The 26,793-nt window shown below is 29.7% G+C and overlaps 1 protein-coding gene across 1 annotated transcript; it reads right to left on the bottom strand.

The window, feature by feature from the left end:
• Positions 1 to 1,930: 1,930 nt before the first annotated feature.
• Positions 1,931 to 26,526, bottom strand: LOC142231830 (uncharacterized). Its single transcript, XM_075302481.1, has 4 exons — positions 26,234 to 26,526; positions 3,141 to 3,472; positions 2,957 to 3,067; positions 1,931 to 2,779 (listed from the first exon to the last, which is right to left on the bottom strand). Exons 1-4 carry the CDS (start codon positions 26,248 to 26,250, stop codon positions 2,640 to 2,642), a joined length of 600 nt encoding a protein of 199 aa, XP_075158596.1. The 5' UTR covers positions 26,251 to 26,526; the 3' UTR covers positions 1,931 to 2,639.
• Between the last annotated feature and the right edge of the window lie 267 nt (positions 26,527 to 26,793).

Raw genomic sequence — 26,793 nt, 5'->3', positions numbered from 1 at the left:
TTTGTAAAAATTTTATCTCTAAAGAAAATTTACTCAAAATTTTATTTCGTATTTGTGAGTATTGTTGACCTTGTTTATGATTATTAAGCCGAACAACATTTTATTTATATAGAAAATTTTATCAATTTTTTTATAGACAATTTTTTCAAAATTTGATTTCTATAGATTTTTTTTCAAATTTTAGTTTATGATTATTCTGATTATTAAACCGAACAAAATTTTATTTCTATAACAATTTTTTCACAATTTTATTTCTATAGAAAATTTTATAAAAATTTTATTTCTATAGAACATTTTGTCAAAATTTTATTTCGTATTTTTCAGTATTGTTGACCTAGTTTATGATTATTATGCCGAACAAAATTTTATTTTAATTAGAAAGTTTCTCAAAATTTTTTTCTAGATAAAATTTTGATAAAATTTTATTTCTATATAACATTTTGTCGAAATTTTATTTCGTATTTTTGAGTATTGTTGACCTAGTTTATGATTATTATGCCGAACAAAATTTTATTTCTATTAGAAATTTTCTCAAAAATTTTTTTCTATATAAAATTTTGTAAAAATTTTATTTCTAAAGAAAATTTTATTTCCATAAAAATGTTAGTCAAAATTTTATTTCTATAGAAAATTTTGTCAAAATTTTATTTCAATAGAAAATTTACGAGGTAACTATTTGCAAAATCTACCAATACGCTCACAAAAAATCGCTTCTGTAACATATACTCCCAAACATATTTTGCTTCAAGCATATATATTTTTGGGTATTGCCCAAACATTTATATGTTTGATCTCTTCCAATATGAAAGCATATTGGTCTAAACAATATATGTTTGGGTAGTCTAAGTTCCAAACATTTTGTATTTTTGCATCCAAATTCAATAATGTTGTCTTCCAAAAAACAATATGTTATTATGTGAACATATAATATGTTTGGAAGCATTTTGCACCCAAAAATATTATATGCTTAAAAAAAATTCTCCCAAACAATATTGTGCTCAAAATTTTATTTATTTATTTATATATTTACAATCATAATGAATTATGAAAATAAACAGGTAATATAGGTGCTAACAACATAGGTTTTCGACCTGAATGCTCAAAATTTTGTTTCTGCCCAATTGTATATTCCCCCACATCTTTCTCACTTCCACGAGATATTTTAGTTCTTAGCACCTTTTTCTGTAATACAAACATTGTAGAAGAAATTATTCAATTGTATGATTTTTTTTATTTTAATTTTACCTTTTGCCGGACAGTTTGTAAGGATCAAAGAAGTAGCTGATCAATTGCCCAAGGAAAAATAAAATGTTAATTTTGTAATAACAAGCAACAACCACCAACTTAATTCAATATCGCTCCCTGTTAAATAGCGCTCCAAGCTACTTAACACATATATGTTTGTAGGCTATTTCTAAATTAATATGTTTGGATCCAAGCATATTATATTTACAAACATTTTATGTCCCAAACATAATATGTTCTAACATATTAACATATATGTCCCAAACATGTTATGCTAGTTTATGAACATTATATGCTTGCACTCAAAAATATTGTGTTTAAAAATTTGTGTTCCAAACATATAATGTTTATAGCCAAACATGAAAAACAGTCTTTTTCATCCGTGAAAGCATCAAGAATTCTACAAATCAACCAAACAATCAAAAATCTACCATTTTTGGTAGAATTCTACCAATTGTGGCAACCTTGAATTAGACACCGAAATTTTTATCCGATTTGTATGAAATTCAAAAATGTAGAGAAATTTTATGTCCATAAATAGGTGTGAATCGATCCATGTTTTGGCATAGCCCCCATATAGAGCGAGCTCCCAATGGGAAAAATTCAATTGAGCAAAAACCTATTTATTACAAGTTTCCCGAAACTGCTTACCAATATTAAATTAAATAAAAACATTGGAATCATATTAATTTTAATTTTGTATAATTTTATTCAATGGAAATTATGATGATGCAAAATAATTAATTTCACTTAAATTAAGAAAAATACAGATTTATTTAAATTTTAAATTTATTTCAGTTTTTTAGGTTTTCGTTTTTTTTTTTTTTTAAAGAAAAATATATACAAAATAATATATAATATAAAAAATAATATTATAACACATGTTTCAAAGGATTTTTGTTTGTTTAAAGAAGGACATTTTGCAACATGGTAGGATAAGATATTTGATCAGAAAGGAAGAAAGGATATGAGACACAGGGAAGAAATTCTTAATATTTATTTTACTTAAACTAGGTGGAGGGGAGAGGGTGGTCAAAGGTATTGTATGTGATTGTTTTTTTTTTTTAATATATATAAATGTATATAGTTGTGTTCCAATGATACTAGAAACGTATAACGTGGAATATCGGGTATAGAAGAAGAAGAAGAAATATATTTCTTGCAATGTTGAAGATAACACATATTGAGTGGTTCATATTGTATCTGTAATGAATAAAAATCTGTGCTAGGAATGGATAGTCGATGGGATAGGAACGAGGAATTGTAAAGGAATAAGGAAAGTGTGGCAGGAAATAGACGAAAAGAAGTCTAGGAGTCTGTTTTTTTTTTTTGGGTGGGTAGTTTGATTGATAGACAGGTTAGGCAGTATATAGTTTTAGGCTAATTTAAATAATTTAGTTACGTTTCCTTAAGGCTAAACGACCACCCAAGGGACGTTTTGGTTCTGGTTTTTGTTCGGGTTCAGCTTCATCGGCATTTTCCTCCACAGGTTCGGGTTTGGAGGCCTTGCCAGGCAATTTACGGTTTCGGCTCACTGCATAGAATGGAAAGGATTGATTAATTATTTTTTTATTAAAAATAAACTAATTTGGATTAAATAAAACTTATATATTATTAAGTTTTAAATTAATTCTAAATAAAATTAAGTTAACTTTATTTATTATTTTCTTATAATTAAAATTTATATTAACATTGTTCTTTTTTTACTTACAAGCTGAGTTGGGTTTGTTGAAAGTTTTGGCTGGAGCAGGTGCTGGTTCGTCTTCACCATCATCGGAATCTTGAGCAGGAGCAGCCTTAGGTTTGGGGGCAGGTTTTTCAGCTGAAATTTTTTGTAATGAAAGTTAATTTTTTTATTTATTCTATTGTTGTATTTTTTTATTTTGATTACTTACATTTTGCTTTCTTGGCATTCATTTGTCTACGTTTCAAAGAATTCAAGAAATCATCATTAGAACGGAATGGACGAATGACTGGACCAATACGTTTTGGTGCTTCTGTTGTGGTTGTGGTTGATGAGATATCAGCTTCCTCACCCTCATCACCTTCTGGATTTTCTTCACCATTTTCGGGATAATCACCTTCATCATCTTCAGTTGGATTTGATGTGGTTGTTGATGTTTTAATGGCTTTACCACCTGGTCGTCTCAGAGCTGGGCGTTTGGCATCTTCGGCTAATGTTGTGCTTAAGCAACAGACCAAAGCTAGGATAACAAAAAGTAGAGTGCTAAAAAGAAGAAAACATTTTATTGTCAAATTAATTTTATTTTATTATTGACCGAAGTTTTCTAGCCCTTTTTCCCCAATATGGAAATATTTCATCTCCAAAAATCCCCAACTTTAAAATTAACATTTCTCACAAAAATTATTTAGATTTGGCATTGAAGAGAAGATATTTCGATTTTACTTCTGTTAACTGGGAGTTAAAGTCTAACGGAGATACATGAAAATGGCCGTAAGTCGAAATACACTTTCTTTAGATAAAAATCAATCCGTTCTATAACGTACGGTATTCCTAAAATTCTAATATGCACATTTCAAACACAACAAGAAAACAAAGAGATGGAACGACAGACACCAAGAGATGGGAGATTCTATCAAATCACTGGAAAAACGTATTCAATGACCGTGCACCTAGGATAGATTAATTTAGGAATAGTGGAACCCGATATTTTGAGCTGAATTGTCTAAGTGAGCCATTCAGTACATTATGATGCCACGGTTGCTTAACTTGTCTTACATGCCATTTCGACACATATCAATAGGGGACTTAATCAGCCCAAGCCGTGTCGTAGGACGGTCCTCGTGGCGCTTGACCTATCGAAAGCGTTCGATACGGTCAACCATGCCACATTTTCGAGGACATCGAGAATACGTCCCTACCGGCAGGAACGAAGCGTTGGCTTCTGAATTATATGTGTGGACGCCAGTCGTACGTGGAATTCAGAAGTCAAAACCCCGTAGAGTTAAACAGGGAGTTCCCCAGGACGGGGTGATATCTCCGGCACTGTTTAACTGCTACCTGTCCTCGATTCCACCCCCTCCTGACGGCGTCGAGATTGTGTCTTATGCGGATGATTGCACAATCATGGCATCCGGACCCATTGTTGATGACATTTGCGATCGATTGAATGTCTACCTCGCTGATCTTACCAGTTATTTCACTGCAAAAAAATTTGAGGATATCTCCCACCAAATCCTCAGCCACACTATTCACTACATGGACGGCGGAAGTACGTAGGCAGTTGAATGTCAGAGTCGATGGCGAAACAATTCCGACAACAAATTAACCCAAGATTCTAGAGGTCACATTCGACAGCCTTTTTAAGTCGTCCGGCCATGCCACTGGAATTTGTGATAAGCTCCGCGGTAGAAACAAGGACGTCAAGGCGCTTGCCGGCAGCACTTGGGGTGCGGAAAAGGAAACCTTGTTAACTACATATAACGCAATTGGCCAGTCAGTGGTAAACTATGCAGCGCCAGTGTGGACACCTCAAACGAGCAATACGCAGTGGAATAACATACAGATCTGTCAGAACGCTGCCCTTAGAACCGAAACGGGATGTCTCCGCAGTACACCCCAGGATCACCTTTATGCGGAGACCAAGATCATCCCAGTGCGTCGACACAACTACATGTTGTCAAAGCAGTACCTCTTGGGTTGCCATCGAAGTTGTCATCCGAATCACCATCTTGTGGATAGACAACCTCCACCCAGGAATGTAAGGGTTGATCTTCACCTTCTAGAGCCCGAGATCCAGTGTTACTAAAGAGGGCCTCTAGATCAGGCAGCATACCAGACAGGTCTGAACAGGATTCATGATGATACTGTAGCTGAAGCGGTGAGAAGCTACAAGGTTAATCTTGTTCTCGGAGTCCGACCGCCGCCCATAGCACCGGAGGAGAGAGACCTACCACAAGGGTAGTTTTGGCCCAACTAAGATCAGGCAAGTGCAGCCGCCTCAATTCATACTTATCAGTGATGGATAGCAGCGTAGCTGACGTGATCTGTAATCAAGGGCCACATGACACTCGTCACCTTTTTGCTTGCCCAGCTAAGCCTACCCGTCTCACTACCAGATCACCCTGGACACACCCCATCCTTGTCGCAGAGTTCCTTGATCTGGCTACCAGCTGAACTACACAAGAACAAAATGGATAAAATTACATTAAACCCTGTTACAACAACAACAACTTGTCTCTTATCTATCGATGCTACCTCCTTCCTATAGTCGAGTCCTAACCAAAAACTAGTAGATTTTTATTCTATAGAAATTTCTATAGAAATAAAATTTTGACAAAATTTTCTATTCAAATGAAATTTTGACAAAATTTTCTATACAAATAAAATTATGACAAATTTTCTATAGAAGTAAAATTTTTCTATAGATATAAAATTATGACAAAATGTTCTATAGCAATAAGATTTTAACAAAATTTTCTATAGCAATAAAATTTTAACAAAATTTCCTATAGAAATAAAATTTGGACAAAATTTTTTATAGAAATAAAATTTTGACAAAATCTTCTATAGAAATAAAATTTTGACAAAATTTCTTACAGAAATAAAATTTTGACAAAATTTTCTATACAAATAGAATTTGACAAAGTTTTCTATAAAAATGAAATTTTTACAAAATTCTATAAAAATAAAATTTCAGCAAAATTTTCTATAAAAATAAAAAAGACCGGGAAACTTGAATCCCCATTTCATTCACAAACATAATAATTCCATGAACTAAAATAAAGTTAAATTGGCTTTAGTGAAATATATAGCAATAAAATTTTGACAAAATTTTCTATAGATATAAAATTTTGACAAAATTTTCTATAGATATCAAATTTTGACAAAATTTTCTATAGATATAAAATTTGGACAAAATCTTCTATAGAAATAAAATTTGGACAAAATTTTCTATAGAAGTAAAATTTTGACAAAATTTTCTACACAAATAAAATTTGACAAAGTTTTCTATAAAAATGAAATTTTTACAAAATTCTATAAAAATAAAAAAAAAATAAAAAAGACCGGGAAACTTCCATTTCCCCATTTCAACCTTAACCTGTATTCAACATAGCCAATAAAATAATAATAATATGAAAAAGTCATTTATTTAAATAATATTATGTTTAATTACATATTTTAATTTTACCAAATACTCACGAAATACAATTTTGACTAAATTTTCTATAGAACTAAAATTTGATAAAATTTTGTAAATAAATAAACGGTTGACAAAATTTTGTATATAAATAAAGAAAGTGACAACATTTTTTAAAGCAATAAAATTTTGACAAAATTTATATGAGAATATAGAAATTTTTCAAAATAAAATTTTGACGAAATACAATTTTGACAAAATTTTCTATAGAAGGTGAGGTTATGTGGCAGCCCGATGTATCAGGCTCACTTAGACTATTCAGTCCATTGTGATATCACAGTGGTGAACTTCTCTCTTATCACTGAGTGCTGCCCGATTCCATGTTAAGCTCAATGACAAGGGACCTCCTTTTTATAGCCGAGTCCGAACGGCGTTCCACATTCCAGTGAAACCACTTAGAGAAGCTTTGAAATCCTCAGAAATGTCACCAGCATTACTGAGGTGGGATAATCCACCGCTGAAAAACTTTTTGGTGTTCGGTCGTAGCAGGAATCGAACCCACGACCTTGTATATGCAAGGCGGGCATGCTAACCATTGCACCACAGTGGCTCCCTCTCACCTCTTCTATAGAAATAAAATTTTGACAAAATTCTCTATGGAAGTAATATTTTAACACAATTCTCTATAGAAGTAAAATTTTGACAAAATTTTCTATAGAAATTAAATTTTGACAAAATTCTCTATAGAAGTAAAATTTTGACAAAATTTTCTATAGAAATAAAATTTTGACAACATTTTATATAGAAATAAAATTTTGACAAAATTTTGTATAGAAATAAAATTTTGACAAAATTTTATATAGAAATAAAATTTAAAAAAAATATCTATAGAAATAAAATTTTGATAAATTTTTCTATAGAAAAAATGTTGACAAACTTTTCTATAGAAATAAAATTTTGACAAAATTTTATATAGAAATAAAATTTTGAAAAAAAATCTATAGAATTTTTTTTCCTTCGTTTTGTTTTGTTATTGTTGGTTTTGTTTTTTAAGCATTGTTGTTGTTTTTTTTTCAGCTTAAAACCATGCATTGACTAAACTACAAGTGTAGCTTAACTAACAGAGGAAAAGAACGTTTGTCAAATTTATTTGGGGAATTTTGATAAAATTTTCTATAGAAAAAAATGTTGACAAACTTTTCTATAGAAATAAAATTTTTGGTAACATTTTCTCCAAATTTTGGTAAATTATTTTTGAGTCGAATGACAATCGTGCTGCTAAGTCAAACACTTGCTAAATTGACTTCGATTTACCTATGTATACTTCTAATATATATCTATTGACCGAGAAATCATAAATACACTTTTGCGAAAATTTGTTTCAGATTTAAATGTTTCCCATAACATTGTGTTCCACCCCAGCCGACTTAAATTTTAGGTCTATAGATTTTGTAAAAGTCTAACAAATTTTGTCCACATCGGGTAAGATTTATATATATGGGAACAACAACCTTTATATATAGCACCCAACACATTCTACTGATTTTATATGGTATCGAAAATGAAGATCTACAAATTGGCGCTGGGTTTTATATAGTCTGCCCTATCTGACATTAGACTTTCCTTACTTGTTTTTTTATTTGGCACATTTCGAAGAAATTTTTTCGAGTACCCAATTTTTCGTCTCGTTTTACAAAATAGTGTTTATGCATATTTTTAGAAAATCCCCATCAAGTCCCCACCTAAGAAATGTCGAAGAAATTTTTTCAAATTGGCAGAATTTTTTTCGACTACCCAATTTTTCGTCTTTTTTTGAAAAAATAGTATTTATGCATATTTCTAGAAAATCCCCATCAAGTCCCCAACTAAGAAATCTTGTCCTCATTCACAAAATATTTTCCCCAACTTGGGGAAAAATACTCAATAATGGCAACAATGTATTTTTTTGTAAAATAGAATAAGGAAACCTTTAAATCACATTCATTCACAATTTTTTTATTGGCAAACTATGAAGACATTTTTTCGACTGCCCAATATGTCGTTTTTTTTTGCAAAATAGTACTTATGTATATTTTAGAAAATTCGCAAAAATAGAAATGAAAACCTTTTTTTCAAATCCTCTAAATTTTTTTATGGACAAACTACGAAGACACTTTTTCGACTACCCAATATATCTGTTTTTTTTTCTGTAAAATAGTACTTATGCATATATTATTTTTTTTTTTTTTGAAATCCTAACCTCAAACCAACAAAACCCAAAACAAAAGACTTAAGAAACAAACGTGTTCATTGCACATACCGGCATACTTTACACACAAGAGTGTTAAACAAAAGCTGACATGTGCTCAAATAAAAGCGTGTCTAAAACTATACACACATATCAATATTGTTATTTTTTGTATGTTTTTCGATGTCCTTTCCAAATGAAATAAAAAAAAAGAAAATTCATTTGATTGCTCAAGGACGTTTTAAAGACTTGATATTACAGCATTAAGCTGAATGGCGACGTAAATGTTTCGTGGTAAGCCAACATAAACGTGGACTTCGATGTCAGTTTAATAGATGTGCGTGCAGGTGTATGTGTGTGTGTGTTTACTAAGATTATTATGTAGTGGGATAGAAGTTGCAGTAAACTATAGTATATCTAGGCAACATTGTACGACCCATATGTTTATATGTCCGTCCATTTGTCTTTATGGCAAATTTCAATGATTTTTTTTTCTCTCGATTAATTTCAAATGTATGGTATATGACCATTAAATATGACCGTCTGTTCTGCTCAACGAGGTGCTAGCTAATATGCAGACAGCAACAAGTAACAAGACAATAACAACAATAATAATAATTAATACGAACAAAAAGTATTATGCAAAAAAAAAAATGAACAAGAAAACCGGTTGTAGAGTACAAGTATTGAATAGAATCTAACTGTGAATATTTGCAAATTCATAATACTTGTATTTAAAGTTCGTTTTTTTATTTCCACCCCTCTTATCATCATCATTTTTTTTTTACTGCAAGTCAATGCAAAGCAGGCTTTATAAAACATTCGAAAAAAATGCAGTTTCTAAAACGTACACAATAACCAGTGTAACAAATATGGATAAAAAAAATAGCCAATTGGATTTTTTTTTTTTTACAGTTAGTCCAATAGTCCATTCGTGCTATACCAGCAGGCGATTATAGAAATACAAAATACCATTTCAAAACCTCATACTTTGAAGTATTGGAATACTTGAGTTAGGTGTTGGCAATCAGTGTCATTCCATATGAACAACAATGGCAATTTGAGCTGTATTTCTATTAAGACCATATTTCATTTGAAATTCTTAAGAATTAAAGACTATGTAAGAAAAATCTATTTTTAGCATATATGAATTTTAACTGTGTTGCTAGGAAAATTTATTACCAGCATTAAGTAACATCGAGTTTTCTAGGTATTTTCTATATTATTGGCCTTTTGGCATTATACATAGTAGGCAAAATAAAATTTGTTACTTGAATGTACCCACAAACTTTATATAAAAATTGTTTAAGGTCATGAATAAAACGAGACAAATTATAGGAAAATTAATTTATGAGTATTTAAAAAAAACATTAAATTATTATTTGTATGGTAAAATCTACACACAAAAAAATAATTTTTGGATTCAATCACGAAATTAATTAATCCAATTAATTTTTAATTGAAATTTCTTCAATCACAGAAATGATAGTATTAATAACCAAAGTCAATTGAAATATTAATTGATTCAATTACAAAATTAATTGATATCATTAATTTGTTGTGATTGATTTTTTGTTTTAGTTAAAAAATTTGTTGAATCAATTCAATATTTAATGGAATATTTTTGAAAATTCATTTAAAATTTTAATTGGAAATATTTTGGTGAATTTTGTTTTCTATGCATAGTTTTGTATATGGGACAATTCGGCTCATATTTAAATATAATAAATAAATTACATAAACAAATAATTATTTTGTCCGAAACGAAAGTTTCCTTGTTAAATATAAATAAATCGCTATTCATGATAAACCCGTTGCCACATTTGTTTCAAAAAAACAAAAAAAAACATTCTACCATGTTCTGAAATTCGGAATTGCAAAGTGTTTTCTTTTCTGAGGAACAAAATTTTAGACAGGCAAAATTTTCTTTTGACACAAATTTTAAAAATGAATCGCTTATCAAAAATTCGGATTAGTTTGCTCTACACGAAAATACTTTATACGAAAGGGGAATTTCGTTTGTCTAAAATTTCATTCCGGAGGAAAATATTTATTCCTTGGGTGTACCCTCAAGAAGTTACATCGGTCTATTTCGATGCCTTACCAAATGGACCGGTAAAAATAAATGCGATACCGATTTTTGAGGGTCTAAAATTCCAGTGTATTTACATTTTTGTGCAAATCGGATAAAAACTACGTTTTCTAGAAGCCTCATTTGAGGAACCTTAATATTCCTCAAATAACTCTAGAATTCCACTTTTAGACAAATTGGATAAAAACTACGAACTCTAGAAGCCCAAGAAGTAAAATCGGGAGATCAATCTATATATGGGCTATACCAAAACCGATAGGCACCACTTGCGACACACCTATTTGTGAGTTTAAAATACCTCCAGATTGTCAATTTCAAGCAAATCGGCTAGAAAATATAGTCTTTAGACGCCCAAGAAGTAAAATCGGGAGATCGGCCTACATGGGGGAATACCAAAAAATGGACCGATACACCTCAACCTATTTGTGGTCCCAAAATACCTCTAGATTTTCAATTTCAGGCACATCGGATAGAAAATACAGTTTCTAGAAGGCCAAGAAGCAAAATCGGGAGATCGGTATATATGGGGACTATACCAAAACATGGACCGATGGGCACCATGTGTTACACACGGTATGACAAACTTATTACCCCCATCACCATTCTATGGCGGATGGTATAAAAATCATTGGCGCCAAATTCATGACCATTTTAAGCATACTATAGTTCATTCTTACTATTTTTGGGACTCCTGTGAATATTTATTTTCATTCATTGATTGTTAAGTTCATAAAATACTTGAGACATAAAGGGTGATACGGTCAAAATTTGGTCAATATAAACTTGACGTATTTCTTTCAATTTTGCATATAAAAAACCTGAACATCCCTCATTTTGAAGGTGTGTGTGTGTAGAATGTTGCTCCTATTTTGATTTTGGAATTCACTCTTCAGTTGTCAAAATGTCGTCCAAGCAAGAAGAGCAGCGTATCAAAATTTTGCTCGCGAATCGCGAAAATCCGAGCTACTCGCACGCAAAGCTGGCAAAATCGCTAAAAGTTGCTAAATCAACCGTGTTTGGGGAACGTTTGTCGACAGCCAGGAAGTCGGGATCGGGGGGAAATCGAAAACCGGAAGCCGCTGAGACGACAAAGAGAGTTGCCGGTAGTTTCAAGCGAAACCCTAACCTCTCTCTCCGAGATGCCGCAAATAAGCTGGGTGTATCGTCTACAACCGTGCATCGAACCAAAAACGAGCCGGACTATCGACTTACAAGAAGGTAATGACTCCAAATCGCGATGATAAAGAAAATACGACAGCCAAAGCTCGATCCCGGAGGCTGTAAACGACGATGCTGATGAAGTTTGACTGTGCGGTAATGGACGACGAAACCTATGTCAAATCCGACTACAAGCAGCTTCCGGGACAGGAGTTTTATACGACAAAAGCAAGGGGAAAGGTAGCAGATATTTTCAAACACATAAAACTGTCAAAGTTCGCAAAGAAATATCTGGTTTGGCTTGAAAAGCAGCATTTTCATAGCTTCCGGGACTGTCAACCAAGAAAGAGTGTTTGAATAAACGTCTGCTGCCTTTCCTGAAGAAACACGGTTGTTCCCCACTGTTTTGGCCGGATTTGGCATCTTTCCATTACGGTAAAAAGGCCATGGAGTGGTATGCCGCCAACAACGTGCAGGTGGTTCCCAAGGACAAGAACCCTCTCAACACGCCAGAGCTCCGCCCAATTGAGAAATACTGGGCTGTTGTCAAGCGGAACCTAAAGAAGACCAAAAAAACTGCTAAGGACGACCAGCAGTTCAAGGCAAACTGGCTTTCTGCGGCGAAGAAGGTGGACAAGGTGGCTGTACAAAATCTGATGGCAGGTGTCAAGCGTGAGGCCCGGCAATTCGGATTTGGAAAAGCGAAAGCCTAACTGAATATTTTTCCTGAATTTTATACTAATTGAACTTGAAAAAGAAATTTAATGTGATTTTTTAAATAAACGATTTCACCGATTTACACGCGTTTTCCCTTGACCAAATTTTGACCGTATCACCCTTTACTTAAAAAAATTAAAATTTCATTGGGCGGTGGAAAATTTTGGAAAAAAAATTTAACTACATAAAAATAATTTTTTGCAATACAAATAAGTCAAAATGAGAGTTAGTCTTACTACGGATTTTTTTCGGCGTAATATCAGAAACATAAAGGCTATTCACATTTTCAACCGCTAGACTTTTGAATGACAAACAAAACCGAATCGATTGAGCCTTAAACATCGGGCTGCCACTATAACTACAATGAAAAAACAGCATGCCCGCCTTGCATACACAAGGTCGTGGGTTCGATTCCTGCTTCGACCCAACACCAAAAAGTTTTTCAGCAGTGGATTATCCCATCTCAGTAATGCTGGTGACATTTCTGAGGGTTTCAAAGCTTCTCTAAGTGGTTTCACTTCAATGTGGAACGCCGTTCGGACTCGGCTATAAAAAGGAGGTTCCTTGTCATTGACGTCCCTTGTCATGGAATCGGGAAGCACCCAGTGATAAGAGAGAAGTTCACCAATATGGTATCACAATGGACTGAATAGTCTAAGTGAGCCTGATACATCGGGCAGCCACCTAACCTAACCTAACCTAACCTTGGTTTCGAGGTAGATGAAACATGGATTCACTGGTAAACAAAGGAATGTTTTGAACCACATAACCACAGTTTTCTACGATTCGCACATCGAAAATCTGGAGACGTATAAAACTAACGCAGGGCTGAGTAATGCTGACATTTTGGAACATTTCGAATCAAAGAAAGCATAGTTCTGCTCTTGAAACAGATTTGAACTGATCATATTCCATCTCTGGATGTAGATCTCTCCTTCCGTCTCGCTTTGTTCAAATTTGTCGATTTGGACTATAATCTGATATCCCATGCCAGCAAACTATTTTTGCGCCCTCGTTGCAGTCGGGTCTACGGCCCCGGGCGGACACAGGGGTTTCAACCCTGTCCAAGGACTGCAAACCCCCATTTGGAGTATGCTTATTTCCCGAAAAACTCGAAAATACCAACTCCAAAGGGCTACAACAACAACAACAGCTGCCGATCTATTGCAGATTTCAAGAAAACTGTTTTTTTCTTTTTCAGAGGGGGCGTCGCTAGCCAAGGTTCCAATGAAAAAATATTAAAAAAAAATAACAAATCCAAAACATATTTTTATAATTTTCAAAATCGATAGTCGATTTTGACTTATTGGCGCTCTGCATTTTTTTGTGGCCAAATTATTTTGCGGACTTCAAGAAAACTGTTTTTTCAGTGGGAATAAAAAAGTAGGATCTTCGGTAGGCCAAGTGCCAATAAATAATAAATCTCCCCTTCTTCCATAACATATTTTTATAATATTTTTTCTATAGTTTTTAAAACCAACTATCGTAAAATCTGATACTCGTCTTTCAATTGACTACACTCAAAAAAAATTGTACTTGGATTTAAAGATTTTGACCTTCCTTTAAGGATTTTGGTATTGATTCCGAAACAAAGATGCGGCTTCTTTAAAATAAAGACATGTTTAGTGACCTGTCTGGCTTTAAATCTGGGATCAATAAAATTAAAACTTATCGAATTTTCATTTTCTTTTTACTGTATATTATTAAAGCTATTCATGCACAAGCAAATGACAGTTTAAAATCCAAATTATAACTGATACTTCAAAGTAAAAAATGTTTCCTTTATTCCAAAAAACTTTAAAGCAAAAATGCTTAGATGATTTGAAGCGTTTTTTCTTAAATCTAAAGATTCAGTATTTCAGTTAATTTATCACAATGGACTGAATAGTCTAAGTGAGCCTGAATCTCAATCGGGCTTCCACTTTAACCTAATTTAAGGCCGATTTCTTTGAATCAATAATGTGTTTCTTTACTTTAAGGAAATTTTGCCTTAGTTCAATGACAAACGACTTTAACGAAGAGGCGAAAATTTCCAAAATTTGTGTCCTAAATTTAATAAACAAAATTTTGAAGTAAAGATTATAAACTTTATTTTAATTAAAATTTCATTATTTTAAAGAAATTTTTTCTTTAATATTTTGTAAATTGCGTATCCCGTATTTAGGTTCCATAACCTTTAATGTTATGTAGTTTTTTCTGTGTAATACATAAGATTTAAAAAAGGGCACTAACCACTTTATATGATCGATATTTAATTTTCTTCACTTCAGAGAATATTAAATACATTAATCTTATCGTATCATTGAGACTAAACAACTAAATATTACCTAACAATATTTTTATGTTGTCTCATTTCCACTAAGAAAAATCGTTTTGAATTTCATCATTTCAATTGAGATTTTAAGAAAGAAAAACAAAACAGATACAGAATAAATAATTCAATAGGATTCCTGTCAATTGCGCATAGCATTTTGACATTAAGTGGCATTTGAAGAAATCCCCATGAAACTGGTTCCTTTAACATTTTCGGATTTATTTCGCTATTATGGCACAAGTAAATAAAAATCGGTAACCAAAATTGCCTTAAGAAAAAAAGTCAAATATCCATATAATCTTAAAAAAAAATAAAATCTTTATAATTCTAAAACATGCACATAATAATGTTAATTGAAAAACGTGTTATGAAAAAAATATATAAGATAAATATCACTTGGTACCAATGCGGAAGTTTCTTGGGAGTCTTATAGAAAAACAAGCTAACGAAACAATTATATAATTTCTAAGAAAAAAAAACTGTTATGGGATTGAGTTCTAAAATTCAATGTATTCAAGCCATAGAGTAATTCCCAATCAAGTATGTGTCCTAAGTCTTTTGTTATACGAGTCACGTTTATTTTTGCAGTAAAAAGAAAACAACCATCAAAGACAATTGATAAAATCTCACAAAACCAGATCAAATAAGACCTTGATTTTATTGTATCATATGACATAGCATAATTGCAAATTCCTCATTTGAAGAAACAAAGATAGAGCGAAACGTGATTTGATATTATATAATAAATAAATAAAAAGAAATTAATGGAATGAAAAAGAACTTCTATTATTTATCTTGTACATTTAGCATTAAAGCCAGGAACATATTAAACTTTTCAAATAGTTCACTGAAAAAAAAGTTTACTTAGATTCAAAGATTTTGGCCTTGCCCTAGGTACTGAGGTATTGATCCCGAGCCAAAGATGCGGCTTCTTCATAATAAAGACATTTTTTAGAGACCTTAGAGACGATAGAGATTTCAATAATAAAGCTATTCACGTACAAACAAATGCCAGATTAAAAAGCCAAATTATAACGGATACTTCAAAGCAAAAAATATTTTCTTAATTCCAAAAAAGATTTAAACCAAAGATTCTAAGTCCTCAAAATAAGTCTTAGCCTATATTTGAAGCGTTTTTATCTTAAATTGGAAGATCAAATATTTCAGTTAATTGAAGGACGATTTCTTAAAATAAAAAATGCGTTTTTTACTTTAAGGACATACGATTTTAACGGAGGGACAAAAATTACCAAAATGTGTCCTAAATTTAATAAAAAAATTTTGAAGCAACGATTATAAACTTTATTTTATTCATCATTTAAAGAAATTTGTCCTTAATATTTTGTAAATTGCGCATTCTAAAAGTGAGGTTGGGTAATCTTTAGTATTACATAGATATTTTTTTAGTGTTGTTAAAGAACCATACCTAAACAGGTTTGAAATGTCGTTTTTGGAATATATCAGGTGTAGTTAAAATGAATCAACTATTTTTCCATGAAATTGAAGACCTTAATTGACATAATTCATCAGATTAGGTATAGTGGCAGCCCGATATTTCAGCCTCACTTAGATAGTCATTCCATTGTGATACAACAATGGTGAACTTCTCTTTTGTCACTGAGTGTTGCTCGATTCAACATTTAGCTCAATTACAAGGGACGCCTTTTTTATAGCCGAGTCCGAACGGCGTTGCACATAGCGGTGAAACCCCTTAGAGAAGCTTTGAAACACTCAGAAATGTCACCAGCATTACTGTGTGAGTATAATCTACCGATGAAAAACTTTTTGGTGTGTGGTCGAAACTAGGAGGGCATGCAAAAATTACACCGTGATAATTTTTAAAAATAATTTCTATATATCTCTCATATAATGAAATTATTTACACAAACATCTCATGAAGAAATTTTTTTCACTGGCAAAATTATTCGCTACATAGCAAAAAATAAACTGTTTTATAAGAAGAATGAACTAACTCGTCGGAAAATTTAACTAAAGTGTACTCCACATTTTTAGATTTCCACAAAAATTGAATGCCCTGTTGTACTTTTTAACTGCAGTTATCAAAATTACTTCCTCTCATAGAGGAAAAAATGAAGGCAAGTAAAAAAATATTGACCCTACATCGAGCTTCTCTTCGTATTTAGCCTTATTCAAATAGTTCCAAACGATTTTTTGTGTGTTTCGAAGCAACGCGATCATATGTTTGCACGAAAATTTTTCCAATTAACATTTTAATTGAGTTTTAAAAAATATTCAATTAAAAATTTTATTGATTCAACAAATTTTTTAATTGAAACAAAATTCAATCACAAAAATTAATAGTACCAAATAATTTTCAAATCAATTAATTTTATAATTGATACTATCATTTCTGTGAGTGAAGGCAGTTAAATTAAAAAATTAATTGGATCAATTAATTTCATGTTTGAATCAGAAAAAAAATGTGTGTAGGGTTGACCAATCCCGGCTGCCACACAATCCAAAAATAATTAACCAAAATTTGGAGAAAATTTTACCAAAAAAATTATGTCAAAATTGTATTTCTTGGCCAAAATTTTATTTCTATGTAGAATTTTGTCAAAATTGTTTTTCTATCGAAAATTTTGTCAAAATTGTATTTCTTTAGAAAATTTTGTCATTATTTTATTTCTATAGAAAATTTTGTCAAAATTGTATTTCTATAGAATATTTTATAAAAATTGTGTTTCTTGTCAAATTTTTATTTCTATAGAAAATGTTATCAAAATTTTGTCAAATTTTTATTTCTATAGAAAATTTTGTCAAAATTTTATTTCTATAGAAAATTTTGTCAAAGTTGTATTTGTATAACAAATTTTGTCACAATTGTATTTCTATAGAAAATTTTGTAAAAATTGTATTTCTATAGAATATTTTTTAAATTGTATTTCTTTTCAAAATGTCATTTCTATAGAAAATGTTGTCAAAATAGAAAATTTTGTCAAAATTTTATTTCTACAGACAATTTTGTCAAAATTTTATTTCTACAGAAAATTTTGTCAAAATTGTATTTCTATAGAAAAATTGGTCAAAATTTTATTTCTACAGGAAATTTTGTCAAAATTTTATTTCTATAGAAAATTTCCTCAAGATTTTATTTCCTTAGAAAATTTTTTCAAAATTTTATTTCTATACACACAAAAAAAATTTTTCTGATTCAATCACGAAATTAATTGATCCAATTAATTTTTTAATTGAAATGTCTTCAATCACATAAATGATAGTATCAATTAAAAAATTAATTGGCAATCAATTAAAAAGTTAATTGATCAAATTAAAAAATTAATTGATACTATTGATTTGTGTGATTGATTTTTATTTCAATTAAAACATTTGTTAATTCAATTAAATTTTTAATTGAATATTATTTAAAACTCAATTAAGATTTTAATTGGCAAAATGTTCGTTAATTTTTTTTCTGTGTAGAAAATGTTGTCAAAATTGTATTTCTATAGAATATTTTATAAATATTGTATTTCTTGTGTTATTTCTATAGAAAATTTTGTCAAAATTTTATTTCTATAGAAAATTCTGTCAAAATTTTATTTCTATACAAAATTTTGTCAAAATTGTATTTCTGTAGATAATTTTGTCAAACCTTTATTTCTACAGTAAAGTTTGTCAAAATTTTATTTATATAAAAAGTTTTTTTCAAAATTTTGTTTCTAATTTTATTTCTATAGAAAATTTTGTCAAAATTGTATTTCAATAGGAAATTTGTGAAGTACCTCTTAATTGGGTAGGACTATTTTACTAATTCCACCAAAACATCAAGAATTCTACCAAACATTAAGAAATCTAAAATTTTTGGCAGAATTCTATTCAGCAGTGTGCCCAATCCCGAAATATAAAGGCAACCCTCGTATTTTTAAAGAATTAACAATAGATTCCAACACATTGAATTGTTGGCAAAAATCAGTTAAAAACTGTGAAAGCCATATCACCGTGTTTAAGTGTACGAATATTCAAAAAAAAAACAAAAGACTTAAGACCCAAACGTGACTCATATACAATGTAATATCCATCCATACTGATTATGGTCCACACCCTCACAATAATGCCTTAGTGACAAATGATTCTCTAAAATGACCAGCATTTGACCAAATTCACTTTATAGCCCTATCCAAAGGTATTTGAAGTTTATGTACATGTTCCTCCCAAACCTAATTAATATTGCAGGTGGCAATATTGATATATGGCACACATTTACATATAGGTCTCACTTATCTATGCAACTCATTTATGCAGTTATTTATTTATTGCACTAGGCCATTGGGAAATGAGTATAAGTGCTTTCTTGCATAGAAAATTTTTCTTGTGCATTCTGGTTTTCTCTGGAATTGCCCATCACATACATTTCAAACTATAGGCATTGACTAACGGATGGTGGGCTTGTCACGTTTGCCAATCGTGACTACTATTTTGTATTCTTTTATTCCATTTAATTCACCAGGAAAAATTTTTTTGGTATTCAATCCAGTAATGTTATATGTTTTGAAATAGCCATAAAGTAAATTACATGATTTTCTTTCTAGTTAATTTTTATAGTTAATGACAAGAAAGCTGAATGGGAAGAAATTTTATGAAAAAGTCATTTGAAAATTTTAAGAAAATTTAATTTCTATAGAAAATTTTCTCAAATTGTTTTTCTAAAATTGTTTTCAATATATTTTCTAGAGAAATGAACCTAAAAAAAAACTATAAAAAATTTCCCAAAATTTTATTTCTATAGCACAATTGATCAAAATTTTATTTCTATAGAATATTTTCCCAAAATTTTATCTCTATAGAATATATTCTCAACATTTCATCACTATAGAAAATTTTGTCAAAATTTTATTTCTTTAGAAAATTTTGTCAACATTTTATTTCTATAGAAGATTTTGTTAAAATTTTTATTTCTAAAGAAAATTTTGTAAAAATTGTATTTCTATAGAAAATTGCCAAATTGTATTTCTGTAGAAAATTTTGTCAAAATTTTATTTCTATAGAAAATTTTGTCAAAATTGTATTTCTGTAGAAAATTTTGTCAAAGTTGTATTTCTATAGAAAAGTTGGTCAAAATTTTATGTCTATAGAATATTTTCTCAACATTTTATCACTATAGAAAATTTTGTCATAATTTTATTTCTTTAGAAAATTTTGTCAAAATTTTATTTTTATAGAATATTTTGTTAAAACTTTATTTCTAAAGAAAATTTTGTCAAAATTTTATTTCTATAGAAAATTTTGTCAAAATTTTATTTCTATAGAAAATTTTATCAAAATTTTATTTCTACAGAAAATTTTGTCAAAATTGTATTTCTGTAGAAAATTTCGTCAAAACTTTTTTTGTAGAAAATTTTGTCAAAAATGTATTTCTATAGAAAAATTGGTCAAAATGTTATTTATGTAGAAAATTTTGTCAAAATTATATTTCTATAGAAAAATTGGTGAAAATTTTATATCTATAAAATATTTTCTCAAAATTTTATCTCTACAGAAAATTTATCAAAATTTTATGTCTATAGAAACTTTTGACATAATTTTATTTCCACAGAAAATTTTGTCAAAATTTTATTTCCACAGAAAATGTTGTCAAAATTTTATTTCTGTAGACAAATTGGTCAAAATTTTATTTCTATAGAAAAATTGTTCAACATTTTATTTCTGTAGAAAATTTTCTCAAAATTTTATTTCTATAGAAAATTTTGTCATTAATTTATTTCTAAGGAACATTTTGTCACAATTGTATTTCTATAGAAAATTTGGTCAACATTTTATTTCTGTAGAAAATTTTGTCATTATTTTATTTCGTTTTTGTGAGTATTGTTAACCTATTTTATGATTATTCTGTTTGTTTCTATGACCTCAAGCCTAACAAAATTAATAATTAGAATTATTTTATTTCTTCAGAAAATTTTGTCAACATTTTCTATAGAAGTTAAATTTTCTTGACATTTTCTATTTATTGGTTGATCGAATTGAAATTACTTTTATTTTGATGACATTTTGTTATGACAATTTTACCTAATACAAAAAATTCAAAATACCAAAAAAAACAATAATTTTTATAACCGCCTTGAGAACATATTACAAATCGTTACTTTTCATAGTTAATGCAAAGAAATTTGAAAAAATATAAAATTTAGTTTCAATAGAAGGAAACGTCTTTCAAAAATGTATTTTTACAAAAAATTTTGTCAAAATTGTATTTCTCTAGAATAGGCTTAATTATTTGATATCTAATTGAAATTACTTTTCAATTTATTTTGATGACATTTTCTTATGATAATTTTACCTAATAAAAAAAATCCAAAATACCAAAAAATCTATAATTTTTATAACCTACTTGACAACATCATACCAATCGTGAATTGAGCAGACATATGTCAAGAAAAACGAAATCCTGAAAAACTGCTTGATTAACCGAATTTAAAACATGTATAGATTTCTGGGTTGAATATTGAGTTGGTAACAAAAAATTAAATTTTTATAATTCATCTACATATACTGAGTGTTAAGCTTTGCTCTCCCTGATACATGCAGACACCCCAATCTGAACGCTATAAAAATTATAATCAATTTTTGATTTAATCAGCGTATATAAAATCTAAAGAATTTAAATTCGAAATACTCTATAATTAATCTAACAAATGTTGCCATGAAATCGAATGCAGTTTTGATTTGTGTTAAAAAAAGTTAATAATGAAAAAAATTAAGACACAAGTTTTACGTCAGCCATGTGATCATGTTGTGATTCCAATGTGTCCAATGTATTAAATAATTTTCTTTTTACCTGTGTTGCCTCGACGGAGTTAACCACTTAGACTAGTAATCTTGTACATATCGATCACAAAATAATTTATTTATGGGGAGGGATCATTTAAATCAAAAGTGAAAGGGGTTTAAATAAGGGGCTAAGGTAGTTTTATTCATGTAAAGAAAAGTAATGAGAAAAAAAAACACATATAGCTTAAAAACAAAATTACAAGTATGTCCCTGTGGAACACCGGCAACTGAGCCGGTCGTTTATGCCACAAGACAGAAGTAAGGCAACCACAAAAAGCACCTTGTATTTGTATAAATACATCCATCTGCAATGGAATGGTAGTAAATTAGCATGCGTGCCAAAAAGTCAATCTGTATGTGCGTTTATGCTAAAGTTGATCCAAACGACCTTGAAAGATAACTTAAAGAGTCTGTTTTTCATTGATGTTGTTGTTATTGTTGTGGTAGATTGGAGCTTGTAATTTGTAATCAAAATTGACATATGCATAAGCATTTTTTTCTGTATTTGGCTTCTTGGTTATTTTTCATTTTATTCAAATTTTAGACAAGTATGTAAATTTTTTGAGAGCCTTAAATAATGTCAGTGATCGATAAATGTCCACTTTAATAAATTGTTTTTAAATCAAGTGCGATTTGTTTGCTTTATGTTGTCCTAAAAGCCATGACATCGTGTGGATTCAATGAAATATGCAAAATGGCAAAAAAAAAGCAATTAAAGAAAAAGAAACTTGAAGCCAAGTAGCTGACATAATCATAACTGATTTATAAGTATCAGCTCTCAAGTCTAGATCAAAAACTACTTTCAAAGTGAAAGGGAATGGCGAAATTTAAAAATTGTAAACAAAAGACTTAAGACACAAACTTTAAAGAAAAAAAAACTTAGGACACAAACTTTCATTTTAATAGGGTAATTCACATAGGTATATAGCCTCTGGTCGTCAGAGACTAGAACGGAACCCATCACTTCGTAATCAGAATAAAAATCGTATTGTTTCAAATTTCCAAATTTGGAACAGTTAACTTATTTCACATTTGGGAAAAAGGACTTTGGCTAACTTTGGAAAAATTTACTTTTTCAAAAGTCCTATTTTCGATATGTTTATTTTGAAAGAGAATGGCGAAATTTAAAAATTGTAAACAAAAGACTTAAGACACAAACTTTAAAGAAAAAAAAACTTAGGAAACAAACTTTCATTTTTAATAGGGTAATTCACATAGGTGGACCGATAAGTATATAGCCCCTGCTCGTCAGAGAACGGAACTCATCACTTCGTAATGGGAATGAGAAGGTATCTTGTTTCATTTTTCAAAATTTGGAACAGCCAACTTATTTCACATTTGAGAAAAATGACTTTGGTTCACTTTCGAAAATTTTACTTTTTCAAAACTTGTTAATTTAAAGGTAAAGTTTTAAAATAAATATATCGAAAGTAGGACCTTTGCAAAAGTAAAATTTTCGAAAGTGAACCAAAGTCATTTTTCCCAAATGTGAAATCTAGAAAATTTATATTTTTGTAAATATCATCTTTTTCAAATATTGGAAAAATAAAGTTGTGTGGATTAGTCATATTTGAATGATATTTGACCTGCTATATTTCCATGTTTTTTAATTAATTTAATTTAATTTTCCTAAATAAATATTAATTAAATATTGAAAATAAATTTTGGCCAACATCAATTATGATAAAATCCAAATATTTCTAAATTAACTTTAAATACATTCTCTTACTATTTTTTTTCTTAGAAATTAATACCACCTCTAACGACCACCAATATTTCAGGGTCATGTTACTATAGTTAATGGTGTTAAATTTAGCACCAATAAATAATTGGTAAACTAAAGATATTTTTGCAAAATTGTTTTGGGATCCCTCCTCCCCACAAACCAATAAAAACACAATGCCAGCCTTAATGGGCATTCTTCAATGTGTTAATTTTAAGTTCTCTCATGTAATCTTGGCCTTTTGTATTATTTCTTTATTAATTGTATATAATTAATTTAGCGTTTATTCTCAATTCGCTAAAATTAATCAATTCATTTGATAGTTGTTGTTTTTGTTAAAGGACAAGGGTCATTTTCCCATGCTTTATTTAATGGGATTTTTTTTTTTGGTTTAAATGCCTACCACATGTGTTCATTATTCTTTGTTCTTTTATTTTGTTTGTTGATAGTTTTCTTAAAATGTGGGATGTATTCTCGTAAAGGTTAAATGTTGCACTAGAGAAACAAGTTTGTTTCTTCAGTCTTTTGATTTGCACTGAGGTAATAGTAGAAGAAACACGCAAAGATCTGTATTAATAGAATTGTCTGACTTGAATGAATAAAGTTCGACATTAACACATTAAAGTATATAGAAAATATTTCATTCATTTTTTTTTTCAATTAATTAAGTATGAAAAAAAAATTGTGGTAAAAAACCAAACAAAAATTTTTTGTCTTTCACGATGTCTTTGGTGGAAACCATGACCAACTGGCTCCTACTGAGAGTACAAATTTACTCCACCATGGTGCAATGGTTAGCATGCCTGCCTTGCATACATAAGATCGTGGGTTCGATTCCTGCTTCGACCGAACACAAAAGTTTTTCAGCGGTGGATTATCCCACCTCAGTAATACTGGTGACATTTCTAAGGGTTTCAAAACTACTCTAAGTGGTTTCACTGCAATGTGGAACGCCGTTCGGACTCGGCTATAAAAAGGAGGTCCCTTGTCATTGAGCTTAACATGGAATCGGGCAGCACTCAGTGATAAGAGAGAAGTTCACCAATGTGGTATCACATTGGACTTATTAGTCTAAGTGAGTCTGATACATCGGACTGCCACCTAACCTAACCTACTTCATATAATAAAATACGATTGACTGAAAATTTAATGATAGTGCTATGGTTAAAAAACAACAACTTCTGTAGTTTCATGAAGTTTGTTATTTGAATTAAATCACATGATTTACCTGACATTTTTGATTTAATGGAAAATCGTTAAGTATTTATTTATTTTTTGAAATTTAGAAAACATTTTTTACTTTGAAGTATCTGTAATAATTTGGATTTTTTAATTTCAATTTTATAGAGCCTAGATTGAAAGCTAAGTAACACATTAACTGACAGAAAAACACAGAAAAAATTTTAACCAAAATATTTCCAGTTAAAAATTTTATCGAATTTTCAAAAACATTCAATTAAAAATTTAATTGACTAAATAAATATATAATAAAACAAGAATTAATAATATCGATTAATTTTTTAATTGGATCACTTGATCTTTTAATTGACTTTGGTGATTGATACTAACAGTTCTGTGATTGAAGATATTTCAATTTAAAATTAATTGGATCAATTAATTTCGTGATTGAACCCAAAAACTATTTTTACTATTTTTTGTGAGAAATAATCAATTTTAAAATTATTGTTTCAGTCAATTTTTTAAATTAATATATTAAATTATGTTTTTACATGAAACAAAAATTAATTACAAAAACATGGTTGAACTAATTTAATTAATAATTTTAATTTTTGATTTTATTCATTTTCGCGATTGAAATAATTTCAATTGAACATTAATTGAATCAACTGTTTAATTTCGTGATTGCAAATAAAAATGTATTCTCCCAAATGAACCTTCATGGTACTCACACGAAACACTTCAAGGTACAATTTTATTTTAAATTAATTAATATTAATATTTAATAATAATTCATTAAATTTAAAAAAATTCACCTCTCAGACAAAGGTAAAAAATAAGTCTTTGTACGAAACCGAATTAATTCTCAGTATTTCAGACAGAACTTTTTCTGAATATTGATTCAAATAATACGATTGTAAATGTCATTTAAAAAAAAGTATTATATTTTTTGTATAAGTCGTACTTTCCACATTTAATGAAAGAATGCTAAAGAATTGTAAATATTTCAAAAGTATAGTAGTTTTCCTAATATAAAAAGGCATATTTCGTTAATATCAGGAACTCTCTATAAAGTTTCGAAAATAATAACATTGAAAATATTCGAAGCGATGCAGAATTGTTTTAGCCATTAATTCCATGGACTATTGAATCACAAAAGTACATATATTAAAAATTGTCAATAAAGTTACGACACAAACGTTTTCATTTTATTGTTATAAGTTATATCAAATAAAAGACTTAGAACACAAACACGATGCTTGAAATAAGACAAAAACCATAAAAGACTTAAGACACAAACGATATTTATGGTAGTTACAACAGAGAGAGAGCGAGAAAATCAACATACTACAATAGACTTAAGACACAAACGTTTTCATTTCTTTGTAGCGAAATCAAACAAAAGACTTAAGACACAAACTTGATCCTTATAATACTGATAAACAACAAAAGACTTAGGAAAGCAACTGTTTATAGACTGAAGACACAAACTTTTTCATTTCTTTGTAGTAAAATCAAACAAAAGACTTAAGACACAAACTTGATCCTTACAATACTGATAAACAACAAAAGACTTAGGAAAGCAATTGTTTTATGTTAAAACAGAATTATTTCACACAAACAACTTAGAATATAATAAAAATATTGATAATTACTTAATAAATGTTTTATTTTTGCAAACACTCACATGTTGAAGAATTTCATTGTGTTGGAGTTTTTTTTTTGGATTTATTCTTTTGGTAATTAATAAAAAAATTAGTTTTAATTTATCAGCCTTTATCAGGGATTTCTATTTTGTCTAGTTTACTATAATCACTTTTATTAGGGATTTATTTCTTTTTATGATATGATGTATTTTGAAATTTATTCTATTTTTTTGGTTTTTTTAGTTTTTATCCCCAATCACTTAATGTTAACGCTTAGACCTTAAGCTTAAAGCGTGTTAGCTTAGCACAACTTCTTAATAACGACTAATGGTTGATGGTTTGACTAGAGACTCAAGAAAACAATTTGTTTTTTATGTCTTTAAACATATTTTGCTGGCGTTTTTTCTGTGTGCGTTGTACATCGCTTTGCCTGTGATATTTGCTGTTTTGAAAAGAAAAAAACAAAAAAAAACAACTACAAATACAATCTTGTTGCCGCTAAAAAGCAGCTGAGCATGCGCAGTCGTTACCGTCTGACGTACGCTCTCAAATCTAGGTGCACTAAAATAACTAAGCATGCTGACAGGTACAGAGCTTCAAT

This window comes from Haematobia irritans, chromosome 3, assembly GCF_050003625.1.
Source record: "Haematobia irritans isolate KBUSLIRL chromosome 3, ASM5000362v1, whole genome shotgun sequence".
Lineage (NCBI taxonomy): Eukaryota > Metazoa > Arthropoda > Insecta > Diptera > Muscidae > Haematobia > Haematobia irritans.
The sequence above is the reverse complement of the archived record's forward strand: the minus strand, read 5'-3'. Positions and strand labels throughout refer to the sequence as shown.